The 27,500-nt window shown below is 37.1% G+C and overlaps 1 protein-coding gene across 5 annotated transcripts in view; it reads left to right on the top strand.

The window, feature by feature from the left end:
* Window positions 1-22,571, top strand: part of LOC144974795 (protein rolling stone-like) — a 46,225-nt gene extending 23,654 nt beyond the window's left edge. For all 5 annotated transcript variants that reach the window (XM_078918064.1, XM_078918065.1, XM_078918066.1 and 2 more), the window contains exons 4-7: window positions 6,830-7,076; window positions 19,704-19,787; window positions 21,215-21,322; window positions 21,963-22,571. In XM_078918064.1, the coding sequence (XP_078774190.1) occupies window positions 6,830-7,076; window positions 19,704-19,787; window positions 21,215-21,322; window positions 21,963-22,459 (936 nt within the window). In that variant the 3' untranslated portion in view covers window positions 22,460-22,571. The remainder of the gene's footprint in view (window positions 1-6,829; window positions 7,077-19,703; window positions 19,788-21,214; window positions 21,323-21,962) is intronic.
* Window positions 22,572-27,500: the final 4,929 nt, after the last annotated feature.

Here is a 27,500-nt window from a genome sequence, read left to right on the forward strand (position 1 = left end):
AAACTCCCCACAAAAAACAAAACAAATAAAAAACAAAACAAAAACACAAAACCCCTCACCCACTTAACTAAATCCATTTACTTTCATTATAATTTTATAAAATTCGTTTGAATAAGCTACAGATTAATCGCAACATCGATCACAAGATAATGCCCTTCTGAAGTGATTGATCACAGTAAAATAAAATAATTTGAGCTTTTATATAGAGCAATATCCACTAAACTTGCTCAAAATAGAACGAGACATGCCACCTGTAAAGCGATATTACAAGTTTTCCGACAGAAACAACGTTGTTAACGGCCAAGTACTCATTTTACACCTGAGTACGGTGAGATAATTTGAGCAAAGAGTCTTTTCCAAAGACCTTCCCATCCGAAAGCGAGTGTCATACCACGACATAGCCTGAGAGTATGGTATGTGATTAAGTCAAAAGATGTGGAACAGAATCTGTAGTAATCGAATGAGTGATTACAAATCTCCGGTCACTGCCGATTGTCCTTTTTATACAGCTTTTTAAAACACATTATCGTATAACAACGGAAACTAAAAGAATGGAGATATGGAAATTATGGGCTCCTTCCATATGTGGGTGTTCAATGTCAAGTCGGTGAACATGGCATTTGTGTATTGATGGTATGTGTTTAAACAAAATACGCACCATTTCCTTCCCTATATCAATCGTACAAATACACAAACAGTTTATAAATAGAATGAATTTGACGTCACTCAGATCTTTGTTAATGCTTTTTGCCATCCGAGTTAATGAGTAATTCTCATTAAACTGTATTAACCAGACTCTAAACGTTTAAGGTTAAACACAGTTTTGTGTGTTGATCCGTTATACTTCCGGATGGCAATGTTTTGAGCTTCTTAGCCAAGCGCATACTATCTATAAGAATTTAGTGAGAAGAACTCACATCTGAATATATATAGAAAGCCGCGAAAAACCATGCCAAATTTCAATACGATTCAATAGTCTGATGTCACGCCGCCCGGCAACGGCGGCCATCTTGGTTCTAAACAAAGAAAATCATTACTTTTTATTTTTCATGCTGGCTAGAACTTTTCATATACCTTGTGATCAGAATGTGTAAAAGTCAAAACATGATCAAATTTATGTGTTTTTTTCCCCTCTGGATACGCTTTTATGCTCGCCGGAGAAATATTTCATACGGCGTCCGCCATTGTTCCGATAGTTTAGAGCCAGTGTTACTAAGTTACCATGCGTCATTAGGAAGGAAGTGACGTTACGACTGTTGAAGAGTATTGTATTTCATATTATTGTTAACATAAGCGGGAGGATGTAGTTTACCGACTTGACTCGACCTGACCAAGATACACATCGCCTGCTATTAAAACCCTATTGCCACTTCAGAAGTTTCGCGTCTCCAGAATTTCGCTGCCTCCAAAAACAATGAATACCTGGCAATTCTGAGCAATAGTCTGATGCACGTCCGCCCAGCGACGAGCAGCTTGTTCTAAACAAAGAAAATCGGTACTTTTTATTCTTCATGCTGGCTAGATTTTTTTCACATACCCTGTGATCAGAATGTATAAAAGTCAAAACATGATCAGATTTATAATGTTTTTCTCCCCTGGATACACTTTTATGCTCGTCGGAGAAGTATTTCATAACGGCGTTCGCCATTGTTCCGATAGTTTAGAACCAGTTACTAAGTCACAAAAAGGGCGACCTGTTCTGTATAAAATAAAAGTTTTGTTTCACGTGGACTGCTTTTGTTCACATTGGTATTTTCTATTTAATTTGTCACATCATATTCCTTTTCACTCTTGCTGACATGACTCGGATCAAATATCTCACACGCCCTACTCGATTTTTAGAATCCGTTTTTCCACATCCTATTCCTAATTGTATTCTTATTTGCAGATCTGATAGCTCAAATTAATATGGGGTCGTTGTTGTAAAGGAATTATTCTCAAACCAACGCAACATAATCTCCATTACAACAATGATAAATCAAACCCATAATTGCGTTCGGCTTTCAGACTTGCAAATACGTACTCCTTGTCCTATCTAATTTTCTCTTAAAAAATCCATCGAGATATATAATTTAAAACTTCTTCTTCTTCTTCTTCTTCTTCTTCTTCTTCTTCTTCTTCTTCTTCTTCTTCTTCTTCTTCTTCTTCTCTTCTTCTTCTTCTCTTCTTTTCTTTTCATCTTCTTCTTCTTCCTTTTTCTTTTCTCTCTTACTTCTTCTTCTTCTTCTTCTTCTTCTTCTTCTTCTTCTTCTTCTTCTTCTTCTTCTCTTCTTCTTCTTCTTCTTCTTCTCTTCTTCTTCTTCTTCTCTTCTTCTTCTTCTCTTCTTCTTCTTCTTCTTCTTCTTCTTCTTCTTCTTCTTCTTCTTCTTCTTCTTCTTCTTCTTCTTCTTCTTCTTCTTCTTCTTCTTCTCTCCTTCCTCTCCTCTTCTTCTCTCTCTCTCTCTCTCTCTTCTCTTTTCTCTTCTCTCTCTTCTCTCTCTCTTCTCTCTCTCTTCTCTCTCTCTTCTCCCTTCTCTCTCTTTCTATTTTCTATTCACAGATCTACAACTTTGACAAGGGTGATCGGGTACATTTCGCATGCCAGAGGGTCTAGCGAGCAAAGCAATTATTTTTTATCTCGTACATCAATAACTTTACAACGCCATGCTTCACCGATTCGAACCAGGAGAGTGCTGGGTTAATTGTCAGACCAAATTTTTTATTACATAAATAAGAAATTGGTATTTGATAAGACGAGGCAAGTTCGTGTAATAGTGCACAGATAAATAACACACTTCAATTTCTCCCTCGAGTCACATTCTCATTATCTTTCACACAATCTTCTTCTTCTTCTTCTTCTTCTTCTTCTTCTTCTTCTTCTTCTTCTTCTTCTTCTTCTTCTTCTTCTTCTTCTTCTTCTTCTTCTTCTTCTTCTTCTTCTTCTTCTCGTGCTTCTGTCTATGCATCATTCATCTTCAATCTTCTCTTCTCTTCTTCTTCATTTCTCTTCCTTCTTCTTCTTCTTCTTCTTCTTCTTCTTCTTCTTCTTCTTCTTCTTCTTCTTCTTCTTCTTCTTCTTCTTCTTCTTCTTCTTCTTCTTCTTCTTCTTCTTCTTCTTCTTCTTCTTCTTCTTCTTCTTCTCGTGCTTCTGTTCCGACTTCTATGTCGAATGCCATCATAATCATCATCATCATCATCATCTCCCCTCCTCCTCCTCCTCCTCCTCCTCCTCCTCCTCCTTCTCCTCCTCCTCCTCCTACTACTACTACTACTACTACTACTACTACTACTACTACTACTACTACTACTACTACTACTACTACTACTACTACTGCTACTAGACTACTTTACTCCTCTTCCTCTTCCTCCTCTTCTCCTATTTCTTCTCCTTCTCACTCTAACCCTTATCCACTGTCATCTAATTTTCCACATTTTATTTCCAAAACGTCACACGATCGTTATGATATTATCTTTTCATTAACGAAATCGACCAACGGTTCGTGTCATGATTTGAAAGATGTTATCGTTTCGATATAAATATATAATAACACAGCTTTGTGATTTCAGGAACCCAAGCAATAAACCAGAAAGTGTTAAAATCGCACTCGGTGACACATTAATATTGCTAGGAGATGAATTCTGCCTTAGGAATAACATAATCATATTATAACCTTCCATTGATCCATTTATAGATTAGACTTTTAAGTATGGCAAAGTTGACACTTTTATATGTCAATGTAGTCTCTCTCTCTCTCTCTCTCTCTCTCTCTCTCTCTCTCTCTCTCTCTCTCTCTCTCTCTCCTCCCTCTCTCCCTCTCCCCCCTCTCTCTCCTCTCTCTCTCTCTCTCTCTCTCTCTCTCTCTCTCTCCACCCCCTTCTCTCTCTCCCTCTCCACCCCCCGCTCTCTCTCTCTCTCTCTCTCTCTCTCTCTCTCTCTCTATATATATATATATATATATATATATATATATATATATATATATATTCTCTCTCTCTCTCTCTCATATATATATATATATATATATATATATATATATATATAATATAGAGGGAAAAGGCTCTCTACTCTCATTTTCTCACCGTACTCAGGTGTAAAATGAGTATCCTGGCTGGTAATCGTATTATCCCTGTCGAAAAAACAAAAACAAAGCAATTGTAATAGCGGCATGTCTCGCCCGGCATGTAAAGTGTTGCTGTTACCTAGGGACCCCTTGTCAAATGCTTTGAGCAATTTTGGTTAATATTACGTTCTATAAAAGCTCATTTTTTGGTTTAACCTTCTCTTTACCAACCATAGGAAAATCGTCACATTTGTTACGATACAACCAACATTTTTCTTATCACAACTTTTATTGTGCATCATACAATTTAAAAGAAAAAGAACAGTGTTTTGTAGAGCATGCTTTGCTAAAGAAATTATTTATCTCAAGAACTTACTGCCATTGTGTCTGGCTGATAAAAAATATATTTTTGTTTTAGTTGGATGAGCAGTTTCGGGGAAAATCTTGAAAAGGGCAGGTACGGAGAGAGTTAAAATCTTTATTTTTTTACTATTATTATGACAGGTGAGAGTAAAACTGGAGTCCGCCTGTCCGTGGTTAATGAAAATAAAATTGACGACCACTTTAGTTATTTTCGACATATCAATAACTCGATATCAATAATGCAAGCTGTAATTAAAGTCAGCACCTCTGTGCCTTGACAAACAGCTTTTTTAAAAAACATTTTGGTCAGAAAACGTTTGCTTACATAATATTATGTCATAGATTGATTTTACGACCCCCTCCCTTTAAAGACTTCAAAGAAGAGAGAATACGTCAGAGATACAATAAAAAAAAGGTATTCCCTCAGAGCCATTGGGTCCATGGTCCTGGAGTGTATCCCGGTTTCTATATCGTAAAATTGCTTGCTAACCTTATGATAGGACGCTAGATCAGATCTAACAGACCCAGTAACCCATTCACTGCTGGGTGGACAATAGTAGTAGTAGTAGTATCGTTCGGCTACACTTCTATGTTCAAGGTATCAATCCAGGTTCTGAAGTCATCATTACATTTGTTGATGGTTTCAAATCCCCCTTCAAGTTTTGTCTCTGGGCAATCTAGTACGAGGTGGTTTGCATCTTGTGGTGCTTGGTTGCACTTTGGGCATGTTGGTGATTCTTGGAGCCCCCATTTGTGCATGTTGGCAGCTGTTCTCGTATGTTTTGACCGTAGTCTATTTGCAGCTACCCAGTATTTTCTTGGTTGATCCTGTAGACCTGGGAGACTTTTACAGGGACCTTCAATAAGTTCTCCTCCTGTTGGTTTATTCCTTTTCCATTCCTCAATGACAATGAGGTCAGAAGAAAAAAAAAATTTCGACTGCACCCGGGATCGATCTCGGCCATTTTGTGTGAAGCGAGTGCTCTACCAACTGAGCTATCGGAATCCCCCATAGAGACACTTTTTTAAAAGCAATATCCAAAGGTGGAGAATAAATACAATTTCTTCACATTTCAACAAACTTAGAATTCGTCAGAGACGATGGATCACAAATAGTCCCCGGTTTGATCATGTTTCAAAAGTTATGATTCAGTCATTTGAGGGTCACGATAGCTCAGTTGATAGAGCGCTCTCTTGACATACAAAGGGAACGATCCCGAAGTCGAGATATTTTTCTGACCACCTTCTATCCCCCTCCTCCATGTCCGCACAGCAGTGATAAGGGAACTGAGTCTTTAAGATCTGGCGGAAACTACTCTGAGATAGACCAACGTCCTATCCAAAGGGTAGCAAGATATTGCTGTTGTCCGTTTCACGGTATGGAAACCGGGACAGACTCCGGCTCTATTGAACTAATGCTTTGAAGGACTACTCTGTCTTGCACTGAAAAAAACAACAAAACAACAACAACCCCCCCCCCCCCAAAAAAAAGCAAAACAAAACAAAAACAAAACAAAACAAGTAATTACAATTTTGGCCAGAAAACTAACTCCTTAAAATAACCTTCATATTTGAATACAAAAGAAAAAAAAAGGGAAAAAAAAAAAAACAAAGAAAGAATAAAACGAAACAAACAAACAAACAACAACAAAAAAAAAACAAACAAACAATAAAAAACAAACAAACCCAAAACGCAAAATAAAACAAAAGAAGGAAAAGAACAACAACTCTCTAATTCTCAAAACTGTTTTGAGAGCTTTTTTTGTTTTGTTTTGGTTTTGTTCTCGCGTGTTTTTTTTTTTCAGAGTCCGTCCGGCAGTACTGCAGGTCAGGTGTTTTCATCGATCATGAAATGCGGTCACCATTTTATGTCCAAATTGCATAAAAAGGTGTTTTGTCAGTGCAGTGTGGTATAGAATAATATATTATGTAGTTACCCATTGTAGCTTGAATGGTTGATTGCAATACACTGGGTGACCTTCTTGATCGATCGCTCATCACCAATCACTGATATTGATTGCTCATCACTTCATAATGTAGGAATCGCTGCTGATATGATCTAATTGAATTTTATTGAAATCGTTTGAATGGGGCGGGGGGGCGGGGGGGGGGGGGGATAAGAAAACAATTTGTGAAGGAATTACTTTTGGAAAATAAATATTTCCTTTTAGAGATCTCATTTCTCGGTATTAACCATGCTCAATGCGCTTCATTGTGTTTCTTTTTTTTTCTCCATCAGCAGGGTTTATTATGTTTTGAACTATTTTCATTTTTGAAAAGTAGAGCTTTGTAGCTGTATCTCAGTATAATGTATTAAAATAGTATTTACTCGGTCTACAAAGGAATTTCTTGAGACACTAATTTGATATGTATTTATCTATTTATTTATTATTTTATTTTCTTCTTATTTTTTCCTTCCTATCCAGTGGAAGCTTCCGTCTTGGGCATATCCTCTATGGAGATTGTTTTGGTGTGTTTGGCACATCACGTGGCTTATCGTTAGTGGCGTGAGAACACAGAATACAGCTCCTGATGACAAAGATGGCGTGAAGTGGTTTGTTTACGCCTCAAACTGGACGTTTCTTCTCACAACCTTCTTCTGCCTGCTTGATTTTGTGTTGGTAATCACTGCTGTACGGAGGAGGTCACGTGATTCTGACAGTAATAACACGGGTAAGTAATGATAGTTTTTAAAATATGATTTGAAAAGTAAACAAACAAAGTTGGCGTCACTCAGGTCTTTGTTATGTTTTTTGCCATCCATGTTTATGAGTAATTCTCACTGAACTGTATGAACTAGACTATAAACGTTCAAGGTTACACACAGTTTCTTGTGTTGGTCCGTTATACTCACGGACCAACACATAAAACTCTGTGTAACCATTAATTTTTATAGTCTGGATAATGCAAGTTTAGTGAGAATTACTCATAAACGCGGAAGGCAAGAAATAATACCAAAGACCCGAGTGACGTCAACTTCATTCTATCTATAGGGAGTATGCGCTTGGCTAAGAAACTCACAACATTGCCATCCGGAAGTATAACGGACTAAGGAACAAAACCGTATAACCTTGAACGTTGATAGTCTGGTTAATACAGTTTAGTGAAATTTACTCAGAAACATGGATGGCAAAAAACAATAACAAAGTCATGAGTGACGTCATCTTTGTTCTATCTTTTTGAACAGTTGTCAATGATACAACACACACTACGATTCAATAGTCTGATGTCACGCCGCCTGGCAACGGCGGCCATCTTGGTTCTAAACAAAGAAAATCATTACTTTTTATTTTTCATGCTGGCTAGAACTTTGAATATGCCTTGTGATCAGAAGGTGTAAAAGTCAAAACATGATCAAATTTATGGGATTTTTTTCCTCTGGATACCCTTTATGCTCGCCGGAGAAATATTTCATACGGGCGTCCGCCATTGTTCCGATAGTTTAGAGCCAGTGTTGCTAAGTTACCATGCGTCATTAGGTAGGAAGTGACGTTACGACTATTTAATCCTATTAAGCAGACATTAGAAAGAATAGGAGAAAAACTATTTCCTTGTCACGAATTGAATCTCAGACCTCCTGTTTCATGGACATACACTGCTATTCAATACTGTTCGACCAAGAAGCCGAGAAAGACGGATAGTAATGTAAATCTGCGATAAAGTCTTTTGACACGTGGCCCAGACCGAGGGTGTCGTTACATGGTCCTTAGTTCGAATTATTCACATCACAAACGCTGTGGTTGTTTTGGTTTTCTCGTTATCTTCTGGCACTTCTATACAGCCTTTATTTCAGATTATAATATAATACCACCTATTTTCTTTGTTCCTATTAAAATACCGGTCATATAATAAGTGAAATCTGACGGATTGATGATGTGCGTAAACAAACAATTTATTGTGTTATGCGACCGGCCGTCCCTCCGCTCGTCGCCCAGGTATTTGGCCACACACACTGGGTTTTCACTACGATTTGCTTCAGCCGTGCCTGTCCCTCGATCGTCCCTGGATGAAAACTGAGCGTGTATGTGCCCTCTAAGGGCTAACCCACACCGGCCTCGGCTCTTCTCTTTTTTCTTAATATTTTGTCCCTGCCCGACGACGTCTTTTTCCGGGTGCCGGGTCGTTGGAGTCATTCTCCGGTGTGGGTTAGTTAGCCTATTCCATTCAATTCTACCATTTTGTATTCTTTTTAATTTTTTAAAAAAGCTATAAGAATAAAATGTTATAATACGATTTTAAAAAGAAATGGTAGACTCTGTCTTTCGGCTCTTGTGCCAATATGTAACACAGTGAATGACATAACCAGATGGTGAAAGGTTTGAACTGAGATACTGCCAAGTTTAGTTAGAAGGTCAATTTTTAGAATAATGAGTTCTTGTCATAAATGATTAAATCAACCCTTTTTGTTCATCTTTGGGAAATATCTAAGCTTAATTTCACTTCTTAATATTTTTACAGCTAGTCAAGTTGAAAAAATATGAAATCTGAGAAAAGTTGCTGACTATAACTTCATGAAAAATCACCCGATTCACTTCAAATAAAGATTAAAATGCTCTTGGGAGCATATTCTTTCTGAAAATGAAAAAAAAATTATTTGAAAATCCAAAATGTTCACCTTCCGACCGATTATGTCATGCACTGACACCTATATTTACCGATATCGTTCACAAAAATATGTACCACGCCAATCCGGTATTGTGTCGGGGAAAAGCTAGATGAAGAAGATTAAGAAATCAAAGTCATTGTGCGGCTATGTGGTCTAGTGGTATGACTCTTTCGGATCGGAAGGTTCTGGGTTCGAGCCTCGCGCTCGGCGCATAGTTGATTCCTTGGAAAAGGCTTTTTACTCACATTCTCTCACCGTACTCAAGTGTAACATGAGTACCTGGCCGTTAACAGCGTTGCCTTTGTCCGAAAAATTGTTATATCGCCTAACAGGCGTCATATCCGTCCTACATGTTAAATGTTGCTGTTGACCAGGGACCCCTTGTAAAGCGCTTTGAGCACATTTAGTGGATATTGCGCTGTATCAAAGCTCAATTGTCATCGAGGCAGGCATTTCTTGTAACACGAATTTTCATACATTGAGGTAAAAGTAGAACTTTAAGCACCGGGTACCCCCCCCCCCCCCCCCCCCCCCCAGACATGATGCGACTTTGATGTGACAGGTCCCATTCGTCATTGTTTCCATCTGTTCTATTGTGCCGTCGCAGACATCTGTTGCTCTTTATGAATTTTACGTGTGTTTCTGTGATCGTGTGTGTGTGTGTGTGTGTGTGTGTGTGGGGGGGGGGGGGGGGGGGGGAGGGGGAGAGAGAGAGAGAGAGAGAGAGAGAGAGAGAGAGAGAGAGAGAGAGAGGTTGGGGCTGGGTGGGAAATGCCTATATCGCATACAAAAGGGAATTATCAATACTTCTGAAGTCAAATTTTTAGCCTTTCATAATAACAAAGCTTTCAATGTAAGGAGAAGAGAATGGCTAATTCTACGAAGCGAAAGTTCTAGTAAATATAATAATCACGAGTGGTGTTTGCACAAATTTATCACTGTAAATATTGACATTCAAACGAATCTATTGTGTTCTGGTAGCTGTAAAAATTGGAAGCCCTTTCACGAAAGGGTTGCTCCGATGACGGGAAAGAAGAACGTAATGGTGTGCAATTTGTATTCATTTCTTTCTTTCATTTCAATTTCTTTCTAACTCGTGTATGTATCGTAAACAAAAAGTCTATGATCTGCTGAAGTGAAAGTAAACACTAAGAAGAATGGTACGCGCACACTACAGTTCGATGTAAAACACGATTTATTTTTGTGTTGCATCATAAAACTTTTACTCCATTCGTAATTAATAGACATATTAACTAGTGAACTGCTGTACTCGGGCGAAAACACGTTAAAAAATTTGACCAGAGTCCACGTCCTTCAAACATCGATCGATTTAAATGATCCTCATTTTGGCAAAAAATATCAAACCTGGTAATCTTTAAAAGGAGACATCCAAAACACCTTTTTCTTCTAATGGAAAACTTCAACACCTCATGAATAATTGTATTAAAATGACGATTTGTTGATTGATGTGTTCAGAAAAAGTTTTCTGGCCAAAATTAAAACAATTATGTTTGTCCTGTAGCACAGTTGTAAGTATGAAGTTGACGTCACTCTGGTCTTTGTTATTGTTTTTGCCATCCACGTTTATGAGTAATTCTCACTAAACGGTTTTATCCAGGCTATGAAAGTTCATGATTACACACAGTTGTGTGTGTTGGCCCGTTATACTTCCGGATGGCAATGTTATGAACTTCTTAGCCAAGCGCATACTATCTATACTGTTGTACCACATAAAACATTCTATGTTCATTGTGGTCAGAAAATTTTCAATTAATTATCGATGTCTAAAACACCCCCAACTTGCCCAAACATCCACTTTCATTTCGTAGCTCTAAATAGACGGTTGTAATTGCTTGCTAGGGTTTGGATAAGATTATGCTAGTCGATTTCAAAATACTTTCCGTCAGATCTAATAGACTCAGCTACCCAATAACTGCTAGGTGGGCCGAATACGTTGAGGGGTAGTGGACAGATAAAAAAAAATATTGAGTACACATGTGATCGATTTCGATCCTTTTGTTTGTGAAGTTGAGTTCCTTACCTCTGAGCTATTGGGATTCCCTCCTTCACCATTTAACTTATTATATGCTACACACAAGTAAGCAACAAAGGAGCAGTGTATTATTATTATTACTTAGTCCAAAATTGTAATACCACACCCGGTATTGCCGTCGCTTAAGTAATAAAAACAAGGGGAATCAGGATATTCGATTTTATGCAATCAACTCGATACGACCATCTTGTCTTATTTTCCACCAAGATGGTCGAAAAGCAGCTGCATTCATAAGCATCAAAACAAACCGTGATCCACCGCCTCAAAGCGGTATAATGTCTGGATGAATTAATTAGGCGATGGACATGGAATGGATTGCCACAAATATGGAACTAAGGGGTTATTTAATGGATTGCCACAAACATTTAACTAAGGGGTTATTTAATGGATTGCCACAAACATGTAACTAAGGGGTTACTTTTATTCGTGAAAGTGGAGAATGAATAGAATTTCTTACAATACAACAAACTTAAAATTCGTATTTCTCAGCATTTTATGTCCATTGTATTTATTCACTTTTTAAAGCTAAGGTTAATCCCGACATCATACCGTTTTGGGACGATAGGCTACAATTTAGCTCTTCTGATGATAAATTAATATTAACCGTTTAGAGTTGGAGGGCATAATTTATATATGATTGAAAGGAAATGAAGGAAAATATTGAGTAGTTAGACACATCCCAACATGGTTGAGGAGAGTTGCTTTGCATGTGCTTGTGACAGCCATACTTTTACGAACAAATTAAAGTTTCACGCCCTTCTGGTCATCAAATATAAAGGAAATAATATTGGACATATCACATGAAAATTGCGTTGTTTGAATAGGCTATCAAACCACTGAATAGACAGCGGTCAAATGTTACAAGACGCGTTCTCTACGTAGAGAAGTGTGTTTAGGACCTATTATATTTAGTCTTAGCCTTTTTTAATCTTTAAAACAAAAAAGATAAATAAAAAGACAACCACACCCCCAACAAAAAACAAAAACAAACAAACAAACAAACAAACAAAAACAAAACAAAACTAAAAGAAACTCTATCTAGAAACACAGACCTGTTTTCGTCTCTTTTGATCTAGACGTCTACAACAGAATTAGATCGTTTTATGGTAGAAAGGATTCACACATTCGACTAAAACTTGGAATCGATAAATACCAATATTTTCATGATGATAATTTACCTTCTGTTATGTTAGATACATTTTCGTGATCAAGATTTACCAACCATTTCATAAATGCTTGGCCTCCGGTCGAAGACCGGGTATTCAGCTTGTTCCTGCATGAAATGCTATTGATTATACTCAGAGATTTATGCTAGAAATTATTGTGATTTGAAATAAATTGAGGCTCGACGTAAAGGGGTAAATTTTATAGAATTTTCTTTCAATAGACTTTCCACTTCGTCATCTATATTATTATCTGATTCAAGCACGAGCGATTCCAATGCAGTCTACGTAGAAAAGGTCTTTTGGAACCAAGCGTTAATTTAATTACCATTCGAGTGCAGTCAAGCACAGGAAAACAGCCTCAATTAGTTTTGCGTGATATGAAGTTAACAATTGTTATCAAACTTCAAGGAGTATAATTTAGACCCCAGCATGGCATGCAGTGAATTGAGAAATTTAAACAGACTTCGCTATTAATTTCGCAACAATGAAAGGCGATTTTTGATAATATGATTTTTTATAAATCAAATTTAGGCTCTAGTGCATAGAGACTTTATAATATCGTAATGCTAAGACATGTTTTGTGGTTTATTTGCAACAATTATTAGGGAATTGAAGGCCTATGATAAATCAATCGAGTTTACACGGTATCAGTTTTCAACGTGACATTTGAAAAAAGTGTAATTTAGGGATGCGTTGTTTATGCCATATTAATATTGTAATCAAAAGTTTCACATTACCTCATATTAGGGAATGCTCGAAATTATGAAACTGTAACAATAACTAAATAAAAACGTTTCAAATTCCTCCTCCTTTTCTTCCTCCTCCTCTTAAATCTCCTCATCTTTTTCCTCCTCCTCTTCATTCTCCTCATCTTTTTCCTCCTCCTCTTCTTCTTCCTCCTTATTTTCTTCTTCCTCCTCCTCCTCCCATCTTTTTACTCCTCCTCCTCCGTCTCCTCCTCCTCCTCCTCTTCTTCTTCTTCTTCTTCTTCTTCTTCTTCTTCTTCTTCTTCTTCTTCTTCTTCTTCTTCTTCTTCTCCTCCTCCTCCCCCTCCTCCTCTTCTTCATCCATTCTCTCCCTCCTTCAGATATAACCTCTTTTTTACGCTTCACACTCTTAGCTTCAAGCATTCCAAATTTCAGAAACGGTATCAACAAAGGACCTTTAACCCGGAAATGAACACTTCCATTCTTTTGACATTATTTACTTACCATAGCAATTACTTACTCAAATAAAAATAAAAAAGTTACCGTTTTCTGACAAAACATCTTTTTTTTTCATTTTGGCTAGAAACTTTCTACTTCATATCAAATGTCTATATTATAAAAATGACCCTCGACTTGTGGAAAAGTTTAAATTTGAAACTTGAGAATTCGTTGGAACACTGACCAGTTTTAGGGTCATTCCAATCAACGGAAATTTGACGTTACAGTTATTTAGCCAAAATGAATTCTTCAAAAACATTTTTTTTGGTAAATTTGAGTAGGCCAGAAGTGAGTGTTTGCTCTCTACCCCGAAATGCTTTGTAAAGCCGCTCCAAGTGTTATTACAATTCGACGGGCGTTCCGTCAGCACACGATGCTTGAACCGCAAAACAAACAAAGATTTCTTTACAATTTACAGCGGTATTTGATTCAAATAACGAGTAATTTCTTAAGCGTTATTCTCTCAAAGTGAAGATGCCGTACCGCCCTTAACACAACAATTAAACTAATTGCCTTTGTATTTAGGAGGAAGGAAACATGTGGCAAAGTGGCTATAAAATGTATAAAAGATTAAAATGAAAAAGAAAAGTTGTCTGTGGGGACTAGGGTTAAATGAGAGCATTGAAGTGTGGATGTATGTCACTTGGGGGCGACTGCTTGGAAGGGTTCCTAATAACTTATAATTTGGTTCAGACATAGTCTTCTAGAAGAAGTCAATGCGTGCATCTCTCTCTCTCTCTCTCTCTCTCTCTCTCTCTCTCTCTCTCTCTCTCACTCACTCACTCACACACTCTCTCTCTTCATGAGCAAATGGACAGTGATTGGGTAATTAGGTCTGTTATATCTGATTTAAAAAAAAAGGATTTTGTGATAGACAATTAAGTGTCCTATCCAAAGGGTAGCAAGCAATTGTTACCGTCAATTTAACGCTGCAGAATACATACCAGGATAAATTCCGGCTCCATTGGCCTTTAATGGATGGGAAGGATAACTTTCTTTTCTTTTCTTTTTCTTGTTTGTTTTGAAGCGTGGAATCTGTAAAGATAACAGTTCGACTCATCGCTTAAAACATTTCTACCTTGGGCGTGATTTTACTTATTCACTTATTGCCCAATGTACATGTTGACGCGTAGGACACCAACGAAGGACCTCCATTTTCCTCTGACCGTGGCCATCAAGCTTCAGGGAGCTCCAGCTCTCCCCCCCCCCCCCCCCAGCACTCTCTCATCTCTCCATCTACTGCCAAGTTACCCCAGGCCTTCCTCTTCTTCTCTTTCCTGCTGGTGTCCGGTGTTTGGCAAGTTTGCCGACGTTTCCCTTCTCCTTTCTCAGAAAATCACCCCTATCTTTTCCCCCTTCTTCTCATCCATTCCACATTGATCCAAACACGGGCGTGATTTATGTGCTAAAAATAAATTTAAAGGTAAAACTGAGAAACAAGTATGTATAGATAAATTTAGTTTTTGTTTGTTTAATGGAGGGTAAAGATTAATAATATGTAGATAGTTTCTAAACCAGCTAATTGCCGTACCCTGGAAAATATTCGTATTAAAAAATTTGGCCATAAAACTTGTCCTTCAAAATATCGACCGATTTAAACGATCCTCATTTTAGAAAAAAAATTCTCAAATCTGGGACTTCGCGACTTTTGTAATTCAACAAACTACACACATTGTCATCGTCAATAATACAGAGTTAAAATTTCACCCAAGCTTCACATTTTAAAAATTATTGTAGATTCAATTTTCAGCATCTTCTCTACTCCGGCAAAAGACCGTTTTCAGACGTTGAGTGCAATAAAGAAAACCCTAAATAAATATAATAAATAAAAAGAAAAAAAAACCCACATGAAAAACTACAACCAACAACTTAATTTTAAAAAAAAAGAAAAGGAAAGGAAAGAAAGACAAAAATAATAATAAGAAAAAAAAAGATAAATTGAAATAAAATCAAGATAAGAATCAAGCCAAAAGGCCGGCGATAATGCTTATCCAGGTGGACTATTCATCTAGACGAACCAACCCGGTGTAAATACAAACATTCCCACCCCTTTATTTCATTGTCATACATTCCTTAATTTGTTTGTTATGCACACGTAAATAGACACGGGGAGAAGCACTGAGTTGCCGTACTCAGAAAAAAAAAACAGAAAAAAAAATCGCCAAAACAACACATTATAAACATATTGGCCAGGAACTGGTTCTTCAAATATCAATCGGGTAAAATGACACACATCTCATCAAAAACTCTCAAACCTGGGATTTCCAAGGAAGACCCAGGTTTGAGAGTTGTTTTTTGTTGTTGTTGTTGGCAATATGAGGATAATATAAATCGATAGATATGTAAAGGACATGTTTTCTACCCAAAATTTAAATGTTTTAATTCATAGTACGACAGCGAGCGGCATCAACCACCAACCAACGCCTGATATAAGGTGGATAATAATAATATCATATTTCATGGCCTGCTGCTACTCTGTCTTCGTCTTAACTCATTTTTTCTTTCAACTAGTGGAGAACCCGCAATAAAGGCTATTAGTCCGTTGGCTTAGTGGAAAAAATGTGCAAATCGTGAACCAGCATGAAATTTTCACACAAAGTGCAGAATTTTATGAGGATTTCGAAAATAGGTGGCTCCAAGTTGAAAAATTGTTGGAAACCAAGAGTTATTGCCCTTTAAAGGTGACAAAATACATTAAATTTTTTTTTCTAAAAAAATTACGGCTTTATAAATATTTTATAACAATGCGGATATTTTGGTATTCCGTTGCATACTTTGGACTTTGGCTATAATATTAGGAACAGGCGATCATCTATTATACGTTTACTACCAAAGGCGAGTGTCATTAAACACAAGACCAAAAATCCGTACAGAAAATTTGAGTTAAAATAGATGTCTTCATTGATCACAATAGATTTTGTTTCATAGATTAAAAAAAAAGGCAAATTTAGTTATTCTGATCATTTCGACAGTAACCAGTAACTGTCATACTCTGGAAAAACTCGTATTTAAAAATGTGGCCAGAAAACTCGTCCTTTAAATATCGATCGATTTAAATGACCCTCTTCTTGGTAAAATCTCTCAAACCTCGGAGTTCGCGAGGTTCCAAGTTTGATTTTTTTTCCAAGATGGGGGTCATTTAAATCAATCGATAATTGAAGGACGAGTTAAGTGGACAAATTAATATTTAAATACGTGTCTTTCCAGATTGGGGATCCCGATAGCTCAGTTGGTATAGCACTCGCTTCACACGCAAAGGGACCGAGATCGATCCCGGGTGCAGTCGAGATATTTTTTTCTGCCCCCCTGTCCACTCAGCAGTGATTGGGTAACTGGGTCTGTTAGATCTGGCGGAAAGCACTTTTCGTTAGACTAGTGTCCCACTGTAGTGTTCTATCCGAAGGGTAGCAAACAATTGCTATTGTTCGTTTCACGCCATAGAAACCAGGATAAACTCTGGCTCTGAAGGACTCCTACTTTCCAGATCACGGCAGTTAACGGGTTAAACTCCATTTTCATCGTCCAGTTCATTCCGACATTCTACCAGATTTAAGCGGATCAAATTGGATCAAATTTGGCCAGAAAACGTTTACTTAAAATACAAATCGATTAAAATGAGTTGACTCTTTTCAAAACGTTTTAATTAATAAACCCGAGGCTGAAATTATCTGAAATTCTTTGAAATCTTAGCTTTGAAACTTTATGACAAGTTGAATGTAATTATTTTAATCGATGGGTTTTTGGAGTTACCATTTTTAAAGGCCAAAATCTAAAAAAAAAAACAACAAATATACTAAAAGGTTTTATGTCAGAGTACGTTAGTTCTTGGTACGCACTGCCTCAACCTGGGCGTCTTCTCATCCAAGCCCTCATTAAACCAGTTTGTGTAAACAAGTGATCCGCATTCAAACTTTCTTTCAGCCGAGTGAGTACTGTATACATTTTTACAGGCCTATTTAACCATATTTTAATAGCGTGACTAAATCTCTAAAATTATATGGAACATTAATCATCATATAATGTTATAACTGCAAATCGTACTGTTTTCAACTTGATAAGGAATGGTGAAACAACGAATTCAGTCTTTACATGCTGGATATAACAGATAAATGATCTCAGAATGTTAAAAGAACCGTTATAAGCATAAAAGCAACCAAACTCACAAAGAAACAGGTCCGACGTATACTACTTATTTGCAGGTCTGATAACCCAAATTGTTATGGTCTCATTGTTGATATGAACATACTCTCAAACCAATGCAAAATATTGTCCATTACAACAATGTTAAAACAGGCCCATAATTATTGCGTTCGGTTATCAGACCTGCCTATAGGTGCACCTAGAGCAGGACCATGTTTCCTTAAAGTTACGTCACAACACAAGGCGGGGACCACAAAAAGAAATTCATTTCTAATATCTCCGGCAGTGCTCAATGATAAAACAATCCGATTGCGTTATTTAATACCATCAAATGTTCACTTTCGTTTGATAGTCATCGCCGGCCTCGTATAGTCGCATGATTTTTTTTTCGGTATCAGGCATTGAGTTTATGAAGACTATGGCTTCAATGAAGTCCAAGACACTTTCTCTGCTCCCTTGGTCAACAATAAGATGGTTGAAGACGTAATTTATTGTTATATGTGAGAAAGTGACTTTAAAATCTTGCTTTGTTCAAGAGAGATAGAGAACGCGAAAAGGAATATATTGGATACATTAGAACCTGTAGAGAAAATTAGAAGTTTCAAAACACTCAGGGTTTTGTTCTATGGGCAAACAAGACAAGTATTTTCCTTTCTAAGTGACTAAATAGATGAGGAAAAAAATACACAACTTTTTTCTCTGAATGATGGAAAATAGGACTTAGCAGGTTTAGGGCAAACACACACCGGATACTGACTCCGACGACCCGGCACTTGCCGTCCTCTGCCGTCTTCCGGATAAAGACGTCGAGAACGGACAAAATACAAAGAATAAAGAGAAGATCCCCTTGACCTACCCATACCAAGCACCCGACGTTCTATGCCGTTTTTTTTTTCTCATTCGAGCTTGGTATGTGTAAGTCTAGCGGCTCTTCTCTTTATTCTTAGTATTTTGTCCGTTCCCGACGTCTTTATCCGGAAGACGGCAGTGCCGGATCGTCGGAGTCAGTATCCGGTGTGGGTTAGCTCTTAGAAAGTCAACTTCCTCAAAATAATCCTGCCGTTTACGAGATAACTGCCGTACTCTGAAAAAATAAATAGCCTTTGAAAAATGTGGCCAAAAATCTCGTCCTTTAAATATGGACTTCACGATGTCCCAGGTCTGAGAATGTTTGCCAAGATGAGGGTCATTTAAATTGACCAATATTTGAAGGACGAGTTTTATGGCCAAATTTTTCGATATTTGTTTTTTCCAGAATATGGCAGTTAACCGGTTAAAGGGTTACACATAATAGAGAGAATGAAGATGACGTCACTCAGGCCTTTGTTATTGTTTTTTGTTTGTTTGTTTTTTTTTTTTGATTTTTTTTTTGCCATCCACGTTTATGAGTAATTCTCACTAAACTGTATTAACCAGACTATAAACGTTTAAGGTTACACATAGTTTTGTGTCTTGGACCGTTTTACTTCTGGATGGCAATGTTGTGAGCTCCTTAGCCAAGCGCATACTATCTATATCAGGCTCATGACGAACATGAGCATCCGAGGGGAGGGTCAAGAGGTGGAATTGGATTGTGTATGTTTTGAGGATAAGGGATATTAACAATTCTGAAGTGGTAGCCTATTAGGATGTACTCCAGAGGGAAAGAGATGTGAATAACAATAACAGGTCGCAGAGTGGTGGAAATGGAGGGGGTATGAAATTGGATGGCACTCCTGGCAAGGGGGCCAGGGATGTGGCCAAGGATCTAATGAAATGGAAGAAAACTGTCCAGGCCGTATGCGCCTCTTGACACTGAGAGATCTTAGGTTTAATTAAGGTATAGAAGGAACGAAATTGACGTAACTCAGCTCTTTGTTATTGTCTTTAGCCAGCCATCTTTATGAGTAGTTCTCTTTAAATTCTATCAATCAGACTATGACCGTTCAATGTTAAACACAATTTAATTTTGTGTGTCGGTACGTATATCCGGCTGGCGGATGCTGTGAGTAGAATAGCTTTACGCACAGCATCAATATATAAAGAATTCAGTACTTAAATTCGATATGTTACTATTTTGAGACAATAATTCACATTTTATTCCAACTTTTAAAATATTCCTCTTCTCCTTATTTCTTTTTTCTTTTCCAGAGCAAACGGAAAATCCGACAATAGAAGATAAAGCCGACATCTTGTTTCAAGGGGAATTCACTCTTGTTGAAGGAATCAAGACACGTAAGTCTGTCTGTAATATTAAATGACCACGCTGCCATGTTCTGAAAAACAAACAAACACATGCCCTTCAAATATCGATGGATTTAAATGATTCTCATCTTGCCAAAAATTCTCAAACCTGGGACTTCACGGAAGGCATCACACTGTTCCCTGAGATGTTTCGGATTCGAGCCCCACTTCTAATCATTTCGTTTCAACCCTTTAAAGAAATGCATTGTGATCTCATGTCATTATCACTTTTTGTTCCCTATGCAATATCATGACAAAACGTTTACTAACATGACTATTAACAAATGAATAAATCTGATTTTTAAAAAAAACCCCAACAACCCTTCATTGTCCTCATGGGGATGTTTTTTTCTTTAGCGCCTATGAACTAACCCAGGCGTCAGCCGTAGTGCAGTACCACAATGTGATCCTTTTACTGTCCATCTGTTGGCATTTGAGCCACCTCTGTCCGTGACCATTATCTTCAGAGAGCTCATGTCTCCTCCTCCCCCCCCCCCCCCACTCTCGTTTCTCCCTCCCTTGTCTCCACTGTTCTCCTCCAAGTTGCACGGAGCCTTCCTCTTCTCTTTCCTTCTGTTGTCCAGTGTAGGACAGTTTGCTGATGTTTCCATTTTCCCTTCTCATAATATGTCCTATCCACCCCCAACTTCATCTCCTGATGATTCCCTTCATGTCTTTCATTACACATCGATCTAGCAGACTTTCATTTTATATTCTATTCGGGTAGTAATTGTTTTCAACTAAGGGGAGGCTGAAAACCACCAGGCTGTAGTGCAGTTCCACAAAATGATTTAAAGTTAGGTTACTTGCTCTAGAGAACAGAGTGCGGCGGGTTGGAACTGATACCTCCGGATTACGAAGCAAAGATCATGCCCACTCCGCCTCGCTGTCCATGTCAGTGCTTTTCTGCTCATTGATTGATTGGTTGGTTGATCGATAATTTATTTGTTAATTCTGTGTATGTGTGTTTGTGTGTGTATGTGTTTGTGCGTGCGTGCGCGTATGTGTGTATGTGTGTGTGTGTGTGTGTGTGTGTGAGAGAGAGAGAGAGAGAGAGAGAGAGAGAGAGAGAGAGAGAGAGAGAGAGAGAGGTTGGGGTTGTAAGATGTCCGAGCGGACAAGGCATTGCACTTCAACTCGGGAGAGTCGGATTCGAGCCCCCAGCATCTTATCTTTTCTTTGAGCAAGAAACTTAGTCCCCCCCCCCCCCCCATTAGTAAATGTGCGCGCTGCACAGCGGCTGATACTTGAAGTATTTTGTTCTTTTCTCGAGATTCCCTTAAGAAACAAACATTTCCTCTGAGGATGAACAGACCTGAATTAAACATGATAAATCAATGAATTAGCTAATTAATTAGTTGATAAATTATACATTCATATTTCAAACAACTTTACTTTTTGTCTTCTCCTTTCATTAGCGTCAACTCCATTTCCTACCAAACTGCAATGGTCTCTGTTTGAGGCTGTCAACTGCACCAACCTATTGACCACCATAGCGTTTTGGGCATCACAACACAAGGACGGAGGTAAGGTTTCGCAATACAATGAGATATTCTTGGTGATTCTCCAAGCATTTAGTAAGAACGTATAGATAATCCTTCATAGCCATATGGCCCATGGAGCCGGAGTTTATCCCGGTTTCCATAGCGACAGAAGCAATTGCATACTACTCTTTGAATAGGACGCTAGTCTATGGAAAAGTACTTTCCGCCAGATCCAACAGAACAAGCAACTTAATCACCTCCTGGTTGACAGAGGAGTTAGAAAAATATCTTAACTTCATCTTGAAGCTTAAGGAAAGATTGCAATAGTCAAATGGAACGGAAGCTTCCATTCAATTCACGAAAACTGATAAAAAGGAGGTCCCGGGTTCCCCCTTTGTCAACAAAGCAGGATGAATGAACCCTGAAGACGAATGAGAGCGTTTTATTTATCGTGCTTTGTTGAAATAGGTGAAACCCGAATCGTCCACATTATCCGTCTTCGTTAATTAAATCGAAGCTTCCACTCCATTGGATTATTGCTATCTATATCTTTGTGCTTCAAGATACACATTTGCATCGAAGCTTTTTACTGAATCGTTTGCAATTTCAATGGCTATGTATACTTTTTATGTAGGTGTAAAATCTGGAATCTGTTCTCTATCCCACTCCCTTTCCATTTCAGATACAATCCACGCTGACATCGTCGTATTTAACATCATCAACACCATATTCGTCGTCGCCAACACGATGGTAACGGAGATTCCCGTAAGAGTTTTCCATTTCATCCACCCAACCATTTTTATTGCCATCTACTTCTTGTTCAACCTCATTTACTATCGAGCAGACGGAACAGCCATAGGCGGATCTGACGTCACATTCCGGCCTTTAGAATGGGACGAGGTTTATCCCACGGCCTTCACCATCATATCTGGATTTCTGTTGTTTATACCTTTGGGACATTTATTTTTCTTTTCCTTATTCACTCTGCGAATCTATCTCGCTGACAAATTCGGAAATGAATCGAAACACCCAAATTCCGAACCGGGACATGGTACCTACCGGAAGAGGGAGTCAACAGGAAGGATTGAAAATGGCGCACCAAGTCAAAATAACATACGTTTAGAAATCTCTGCACAGGTTAATGAAGGCTTTGAAATGGAGTCTGATAACCGGAGGTGACGTCATTTGAATTGATGCGCTGTGATTTTTGTAAAAAAAAAAAAAAAAAAAAAAAAAAAAAAAAAAAAAAAAAAAAAAAAAAAAAAAATAAAATTAAAAAAATAAAAAAGAATTAAATTTTACATTGTGATTGAAGAAAGTATTATTGAACAATGCTTGGGTAGTTTTATAACGCATAATAGTGGGTGTTATGCCACAGTAGCGGAAGGGGTGGGGAAATCATGAATGTTATGGGTGAATTAGGTTTAACATTTTGTAAATAGACAGATGCACTATTCTATCTCGTTACCATTGGTTCACCTTTCTCGGTGCTCTTCACGACGTTTTTTAAAAATATTATATTATGTAACGTTTTAACATGTTTTAAATTCCATTCGCTAAACGTATAAAACTAATCTTCCATTTCATCCGTATGTGGCGCCCGCTAGGCACGGTGTATTGTCTATCTTACAATATTCGTAACCACCTAAAGCCAGATACTTAATCAGTCACACTGAGTCAAATGGGGTTATGTGTAAAAAGTGCCATACACTAGGACATTTTATGGCGCCATAATATTACATATTTTTGAATATTATAAAACTTCAGGTGATTTTAATGCAAGTCAAAGTGATACTAAACTAGAAGCTGTGAACTGTAAAAAGTAATGATCAAAAATGATTTTAACAGCTTCAAAAAAGAACAACATACCAAATACAGATCATTTCGTGCTCAAAACCCTTCTTCAGCTAATAGCAAAAACAATAAAGACATTAATACATCATTTAAAATCCAGACAGACAGCAGAAAAATATTTGGTACGGCCGAGGTTTGGCATTTTGTCCTTTTTCGAAGCTGTTATGATCATCTTTGTTAATTGCTTTTTACATATGATTTTAATGTTCATTGCAAATGATAAAAGCGAATGTGAAATTAGACAATTTCTGAGATGTTGAACAAAAAAGACGACAGTTTTCCAGATAAAAGGCAAATGTGGCCGTGTGGATGTAGATAGAATAAATGGGTGAGTTATAGCCTCGATTTGATTTAATGTCGGTGCACCAGCTGAAGATCTGCCGTTTATACAGATTTTTGGTATGTCAAAAGCAAAACAAAAAAAAATCTGTATAATCTGCAGGAGATGCCAAAAAGTGAAAAGAAAGTTATTCTCATTCAGAAATAATAAAAAGTCTTCGTTGTTTTTTTTGTTTGTTTGTTTGTTTTTTTGCACTTGAAGAAACTCTAAATTCATTCCTCTCTATAATCCAAATGTTGCGTTGCTGCCCGAAGCTCGAAGAATTAAATAACAGTAGTCAAGTGGAATGGATTCGTCAATTTAATTAACGAAGTCGTATAATGTTGATGTTTCGGGTTTCCCCTTTGTAAAAAATCCACGATGAATGAAACACTAAAGACAAATTCGTGTTTCATTCATCGTGTTTTGTCCCTGTGTCAGGCTATAAGTTAACAAAGGTTACTGACACTAGCCAAAAATTACGCCATAGTACAAGGCAATTACTACCAAAAGAAAGTAAGCAGTAATGTGTAGATATATATTCAAAAGTTCTACCAATTGTCTTGAGCACTACTAACGACAAATCACTTCAAACTTACTTATGGCGATTGATCTTGTCTTATGACATATTTCTTAAACCTTTTTATCAGGCTGTAAGTTAAGGCTATGCTATTATTTTATCATGAATCACACTTTTAGCATTTTAATCATGGAACATCTTGAGGTAAGAGGCTGGGTAGAGAAAGCGAGAGGGGAAAGGGAGGGGGGGGGGGGGGCGCTACTATTTTATACCATATCTTCATGTATTATTTTTTGTATGTTTGTAAAAAAAAAAAACTCTAATAAAGAAATACCATTACTTTGTCCTATAAAAATGTACCATTTTTTAAACAAATAAATTATAATTTCAACATGACATTTGCCTTTTTTATTTCTTTACTTTGGATTGAAGAAACATTGAATAAAACAATTCACAAAATACAATGTAATATTCTTATCAATTTATAGTCAATACATGATTTTTTTTCCTCATGACTTTGTAGTCTTAGTCTAGTGGTATGACTTGGCTTTTAATTTTGAGGTCCGGGTTGGAGTCTCGTCGTGGGTGGGTACAAAATTCAGTTCCTGGAAAATGCTTTTACTAACAAATTCTCACCATAGAGAAGACGGCAAGCAACGTACTGGATGTATAATATGAAGTAGTGGACAAATATGGACAGCCCAACACATATGATGAAAGCTGAGGACAGATCTGGATGGATCTGGCCCTACTGCAAAGTCATCTCCCATGTCTCCTCTACGGCCATCCCGGTGTCAGGTTTCAAAAAAAGTTTCAAAACTTTATTTAATCTTAGGCTTTCGCCAATAATTCATACAATTTGATGACAACATACATGAAAGTGAGAAAAGAAGGTAAATGGAACCAAAGAATAAAATTATACCATTAATAACCACAAAAATACAACAACTGTAATACCACCACCACCACCACGACCAATAATAATAATAATAATAATAATAATAATAATAATAATGATGATGATGATGATGATGATGATGATGATGATGATGATGATGATGATGATAATAATGATAATAGTAAATATAACAGAAACACAACAGCGATAATATCTAGTATTGTTTTTGTAAATGAGGACCACACTTATACCCCATTCGTTGACATTAAAGAAGATAGGAGAATGAATGAATGACTAGAGCACGGACATCAAGACTAGAACCACCCAGTCCGATGATTTGGACACTGTGTCAACGTCTGGTACTGCGGCGAAACTCTGTTTTCATGGCTAAAAGGACCACTATAAATGGATCAAGACATGTGGAACTTTTGCAAGAACAATTGGAATATCACATGTGACCAATCGTGTAAAAACAGTATTATGTCAAGACAAGCTCGATGCTTAAAATCAATTTTTAAGATTAACTTTCTAAAAAATTTGAGCTAAACTACATTTTATCAAGACGAGTGACTTTCTTTTTCTAGAACTCAAATATCATAAATCTGACAATTTAGACGTAAACTAAACTGGGTTTTCTTCCTTCAGTTAATTCCGACATAATACTAAAATACCATCTACACGGTAGGTCATATATATATATATATATATATATATATATATATATATATATATATATATATATATATATATAGATATATATATATATATTCATCGTGCTCTATTTTCATGCATGATGGATTACTACAGGCTCGAAGTTGTGAAAAATTTATTGACAAAGAAAGGCAGTTCAACATTATACTGGCAACCTTGACCTTTACTCTATTGAAAATCTCAAGGAAATCATCGATTACCCCATCATTGCAGGTGGTTGGGAATGTTGGAAACACGAAATATTTTATCCATCGGATTTTGCAACACCTCACAGCTCAAACTGCTGCGTCGCTTGCATACATTTATCGAATGTAAATAATGGTCTGGACAATACCAAAAAAAAAAAAAAAAACCCCAAAAAAACCGACGTTGACTTATTTGCAGGTTTTATAACCCAAATTGTTATGGGTCATTGTTGTAATGGAAATGCTCTCAAACCCACGCGAAATATTGTAGGATTACAACAATGTTGAAACAAGGCATTAATAAATGCTTTGGTCATCAGACATGCCAGTCTGTGGGCCAAGACAAATCATTCTTAAATTCAATGAAAGAAAAGAGATAAGTGCCTTAATGAGCTAAGTAAATAAAACAATTTCCATATTTAGTTTCTGATCAGTGGCGTATGTGTGCAAAAAACCCCCAAAAAACTTAGAAAAATCAAGTGGTCTAAAACATCCTCATACACATTTTCTTACTGATTTTAGCTCTTTTCCTAACACTTCATTGTTCCTCGAATTTTCTCACTTTACAAGTTACATCTGATCCTGTTTGGAATCCATAACTGACGTGAGTTTTAAAAGTACTTTTCAAGCCTGATATTCCATTCAACTTATTATAATCTATATTGCGCTAATCCAAACAGCCAAAAATTTGACAAAGTTTGCTCATATTTCATTTTGATCTGCAAATCGTCATCATCTGCTGTCTACGTACTGTATATAATATGTCAATGCATTAATAGGGAACAAAAGTGTGATCTCAAAAAAACTGGTTCCAATTTCATTGGAAGTATAAAACCAGTCCTCCGGAGTACTGGATACATACATTGTGTAATTGACTTCTGATTTAAGAGTGATGGCATCTGATTTTCTAGTCTAAATATATTCTGGTCCTCAATAAAGATCATCCATCTTTGCTCTTTTACGTCCCGTAAACATAAGAATCTGCCTACCCTGCTACGAAAATATTTATGGCACCTTATGATTCACTATGTAACCTATTCATTATATGTCCTCCAAAGGATTGGTTACATACACACTTCCAAGACAAAGACAGCTATAACTATAGTTTTGTGAGATATCTTTCATTGTAAATCAAATCGCTCTTCTATGTATTGTTAAATGCTTTTCTATATCATCATTTGTAATTGAATATATTCCTCTTGGTGGAATCATGTGCTTATCTGGATGAGACTTATAAGTGATCTCAAACTAAGTAGCCTACCTACAACGATAGTTTGCTCTTGGAATCCACATGTTTCCCATTTGAACTAGTCCCCTTTTTTCTTGCTTTTTCTCGTGTGCTTTTAATTGTAAATCTAGATTTCTTTTGGACTGTTCTCATTTTATTCCTGTTTACTGGCGCTGAAATAAGATAAATGTGTCTCAAGGGCCGTAAAGCCCTTACAAGACAAACACAAAAAGTAAACCAAGAGTGTTGACAACAAAAATTGAGAAAGGTATTAGTTAATAAATAGCACATCTACCCTACCTCTCTCTGTCTATCTACTTACTTATCTATCTATCTATCTATCTATCTATCTATCTATCTATCTATCTATCTATCTATGTATCTATCTATCTATCTATCTATCTGTCTGTCTGTCTGTCTGTCTATCTATCTATCTATCTATCTATCGGTCTATCTATCTATCTATCTATCTATCTATCTATCTATCTATCTATCTATCTATCTA

This window comes from Berghia stephanieae, chromosome 6, assembly GCF_034508935.2.
Source record: "Berghia stephanieae isolate SIO BIC M18660-M18661 chromosome 6, UCSD_Bste_1.3, whole genome shotgun sequence".
NCBI lineage: Eukaryota > Metazoa > Mollusca > Gastropoda > Nudibranchia > Aeolidiidae > Berghia > Berghia stephanieae.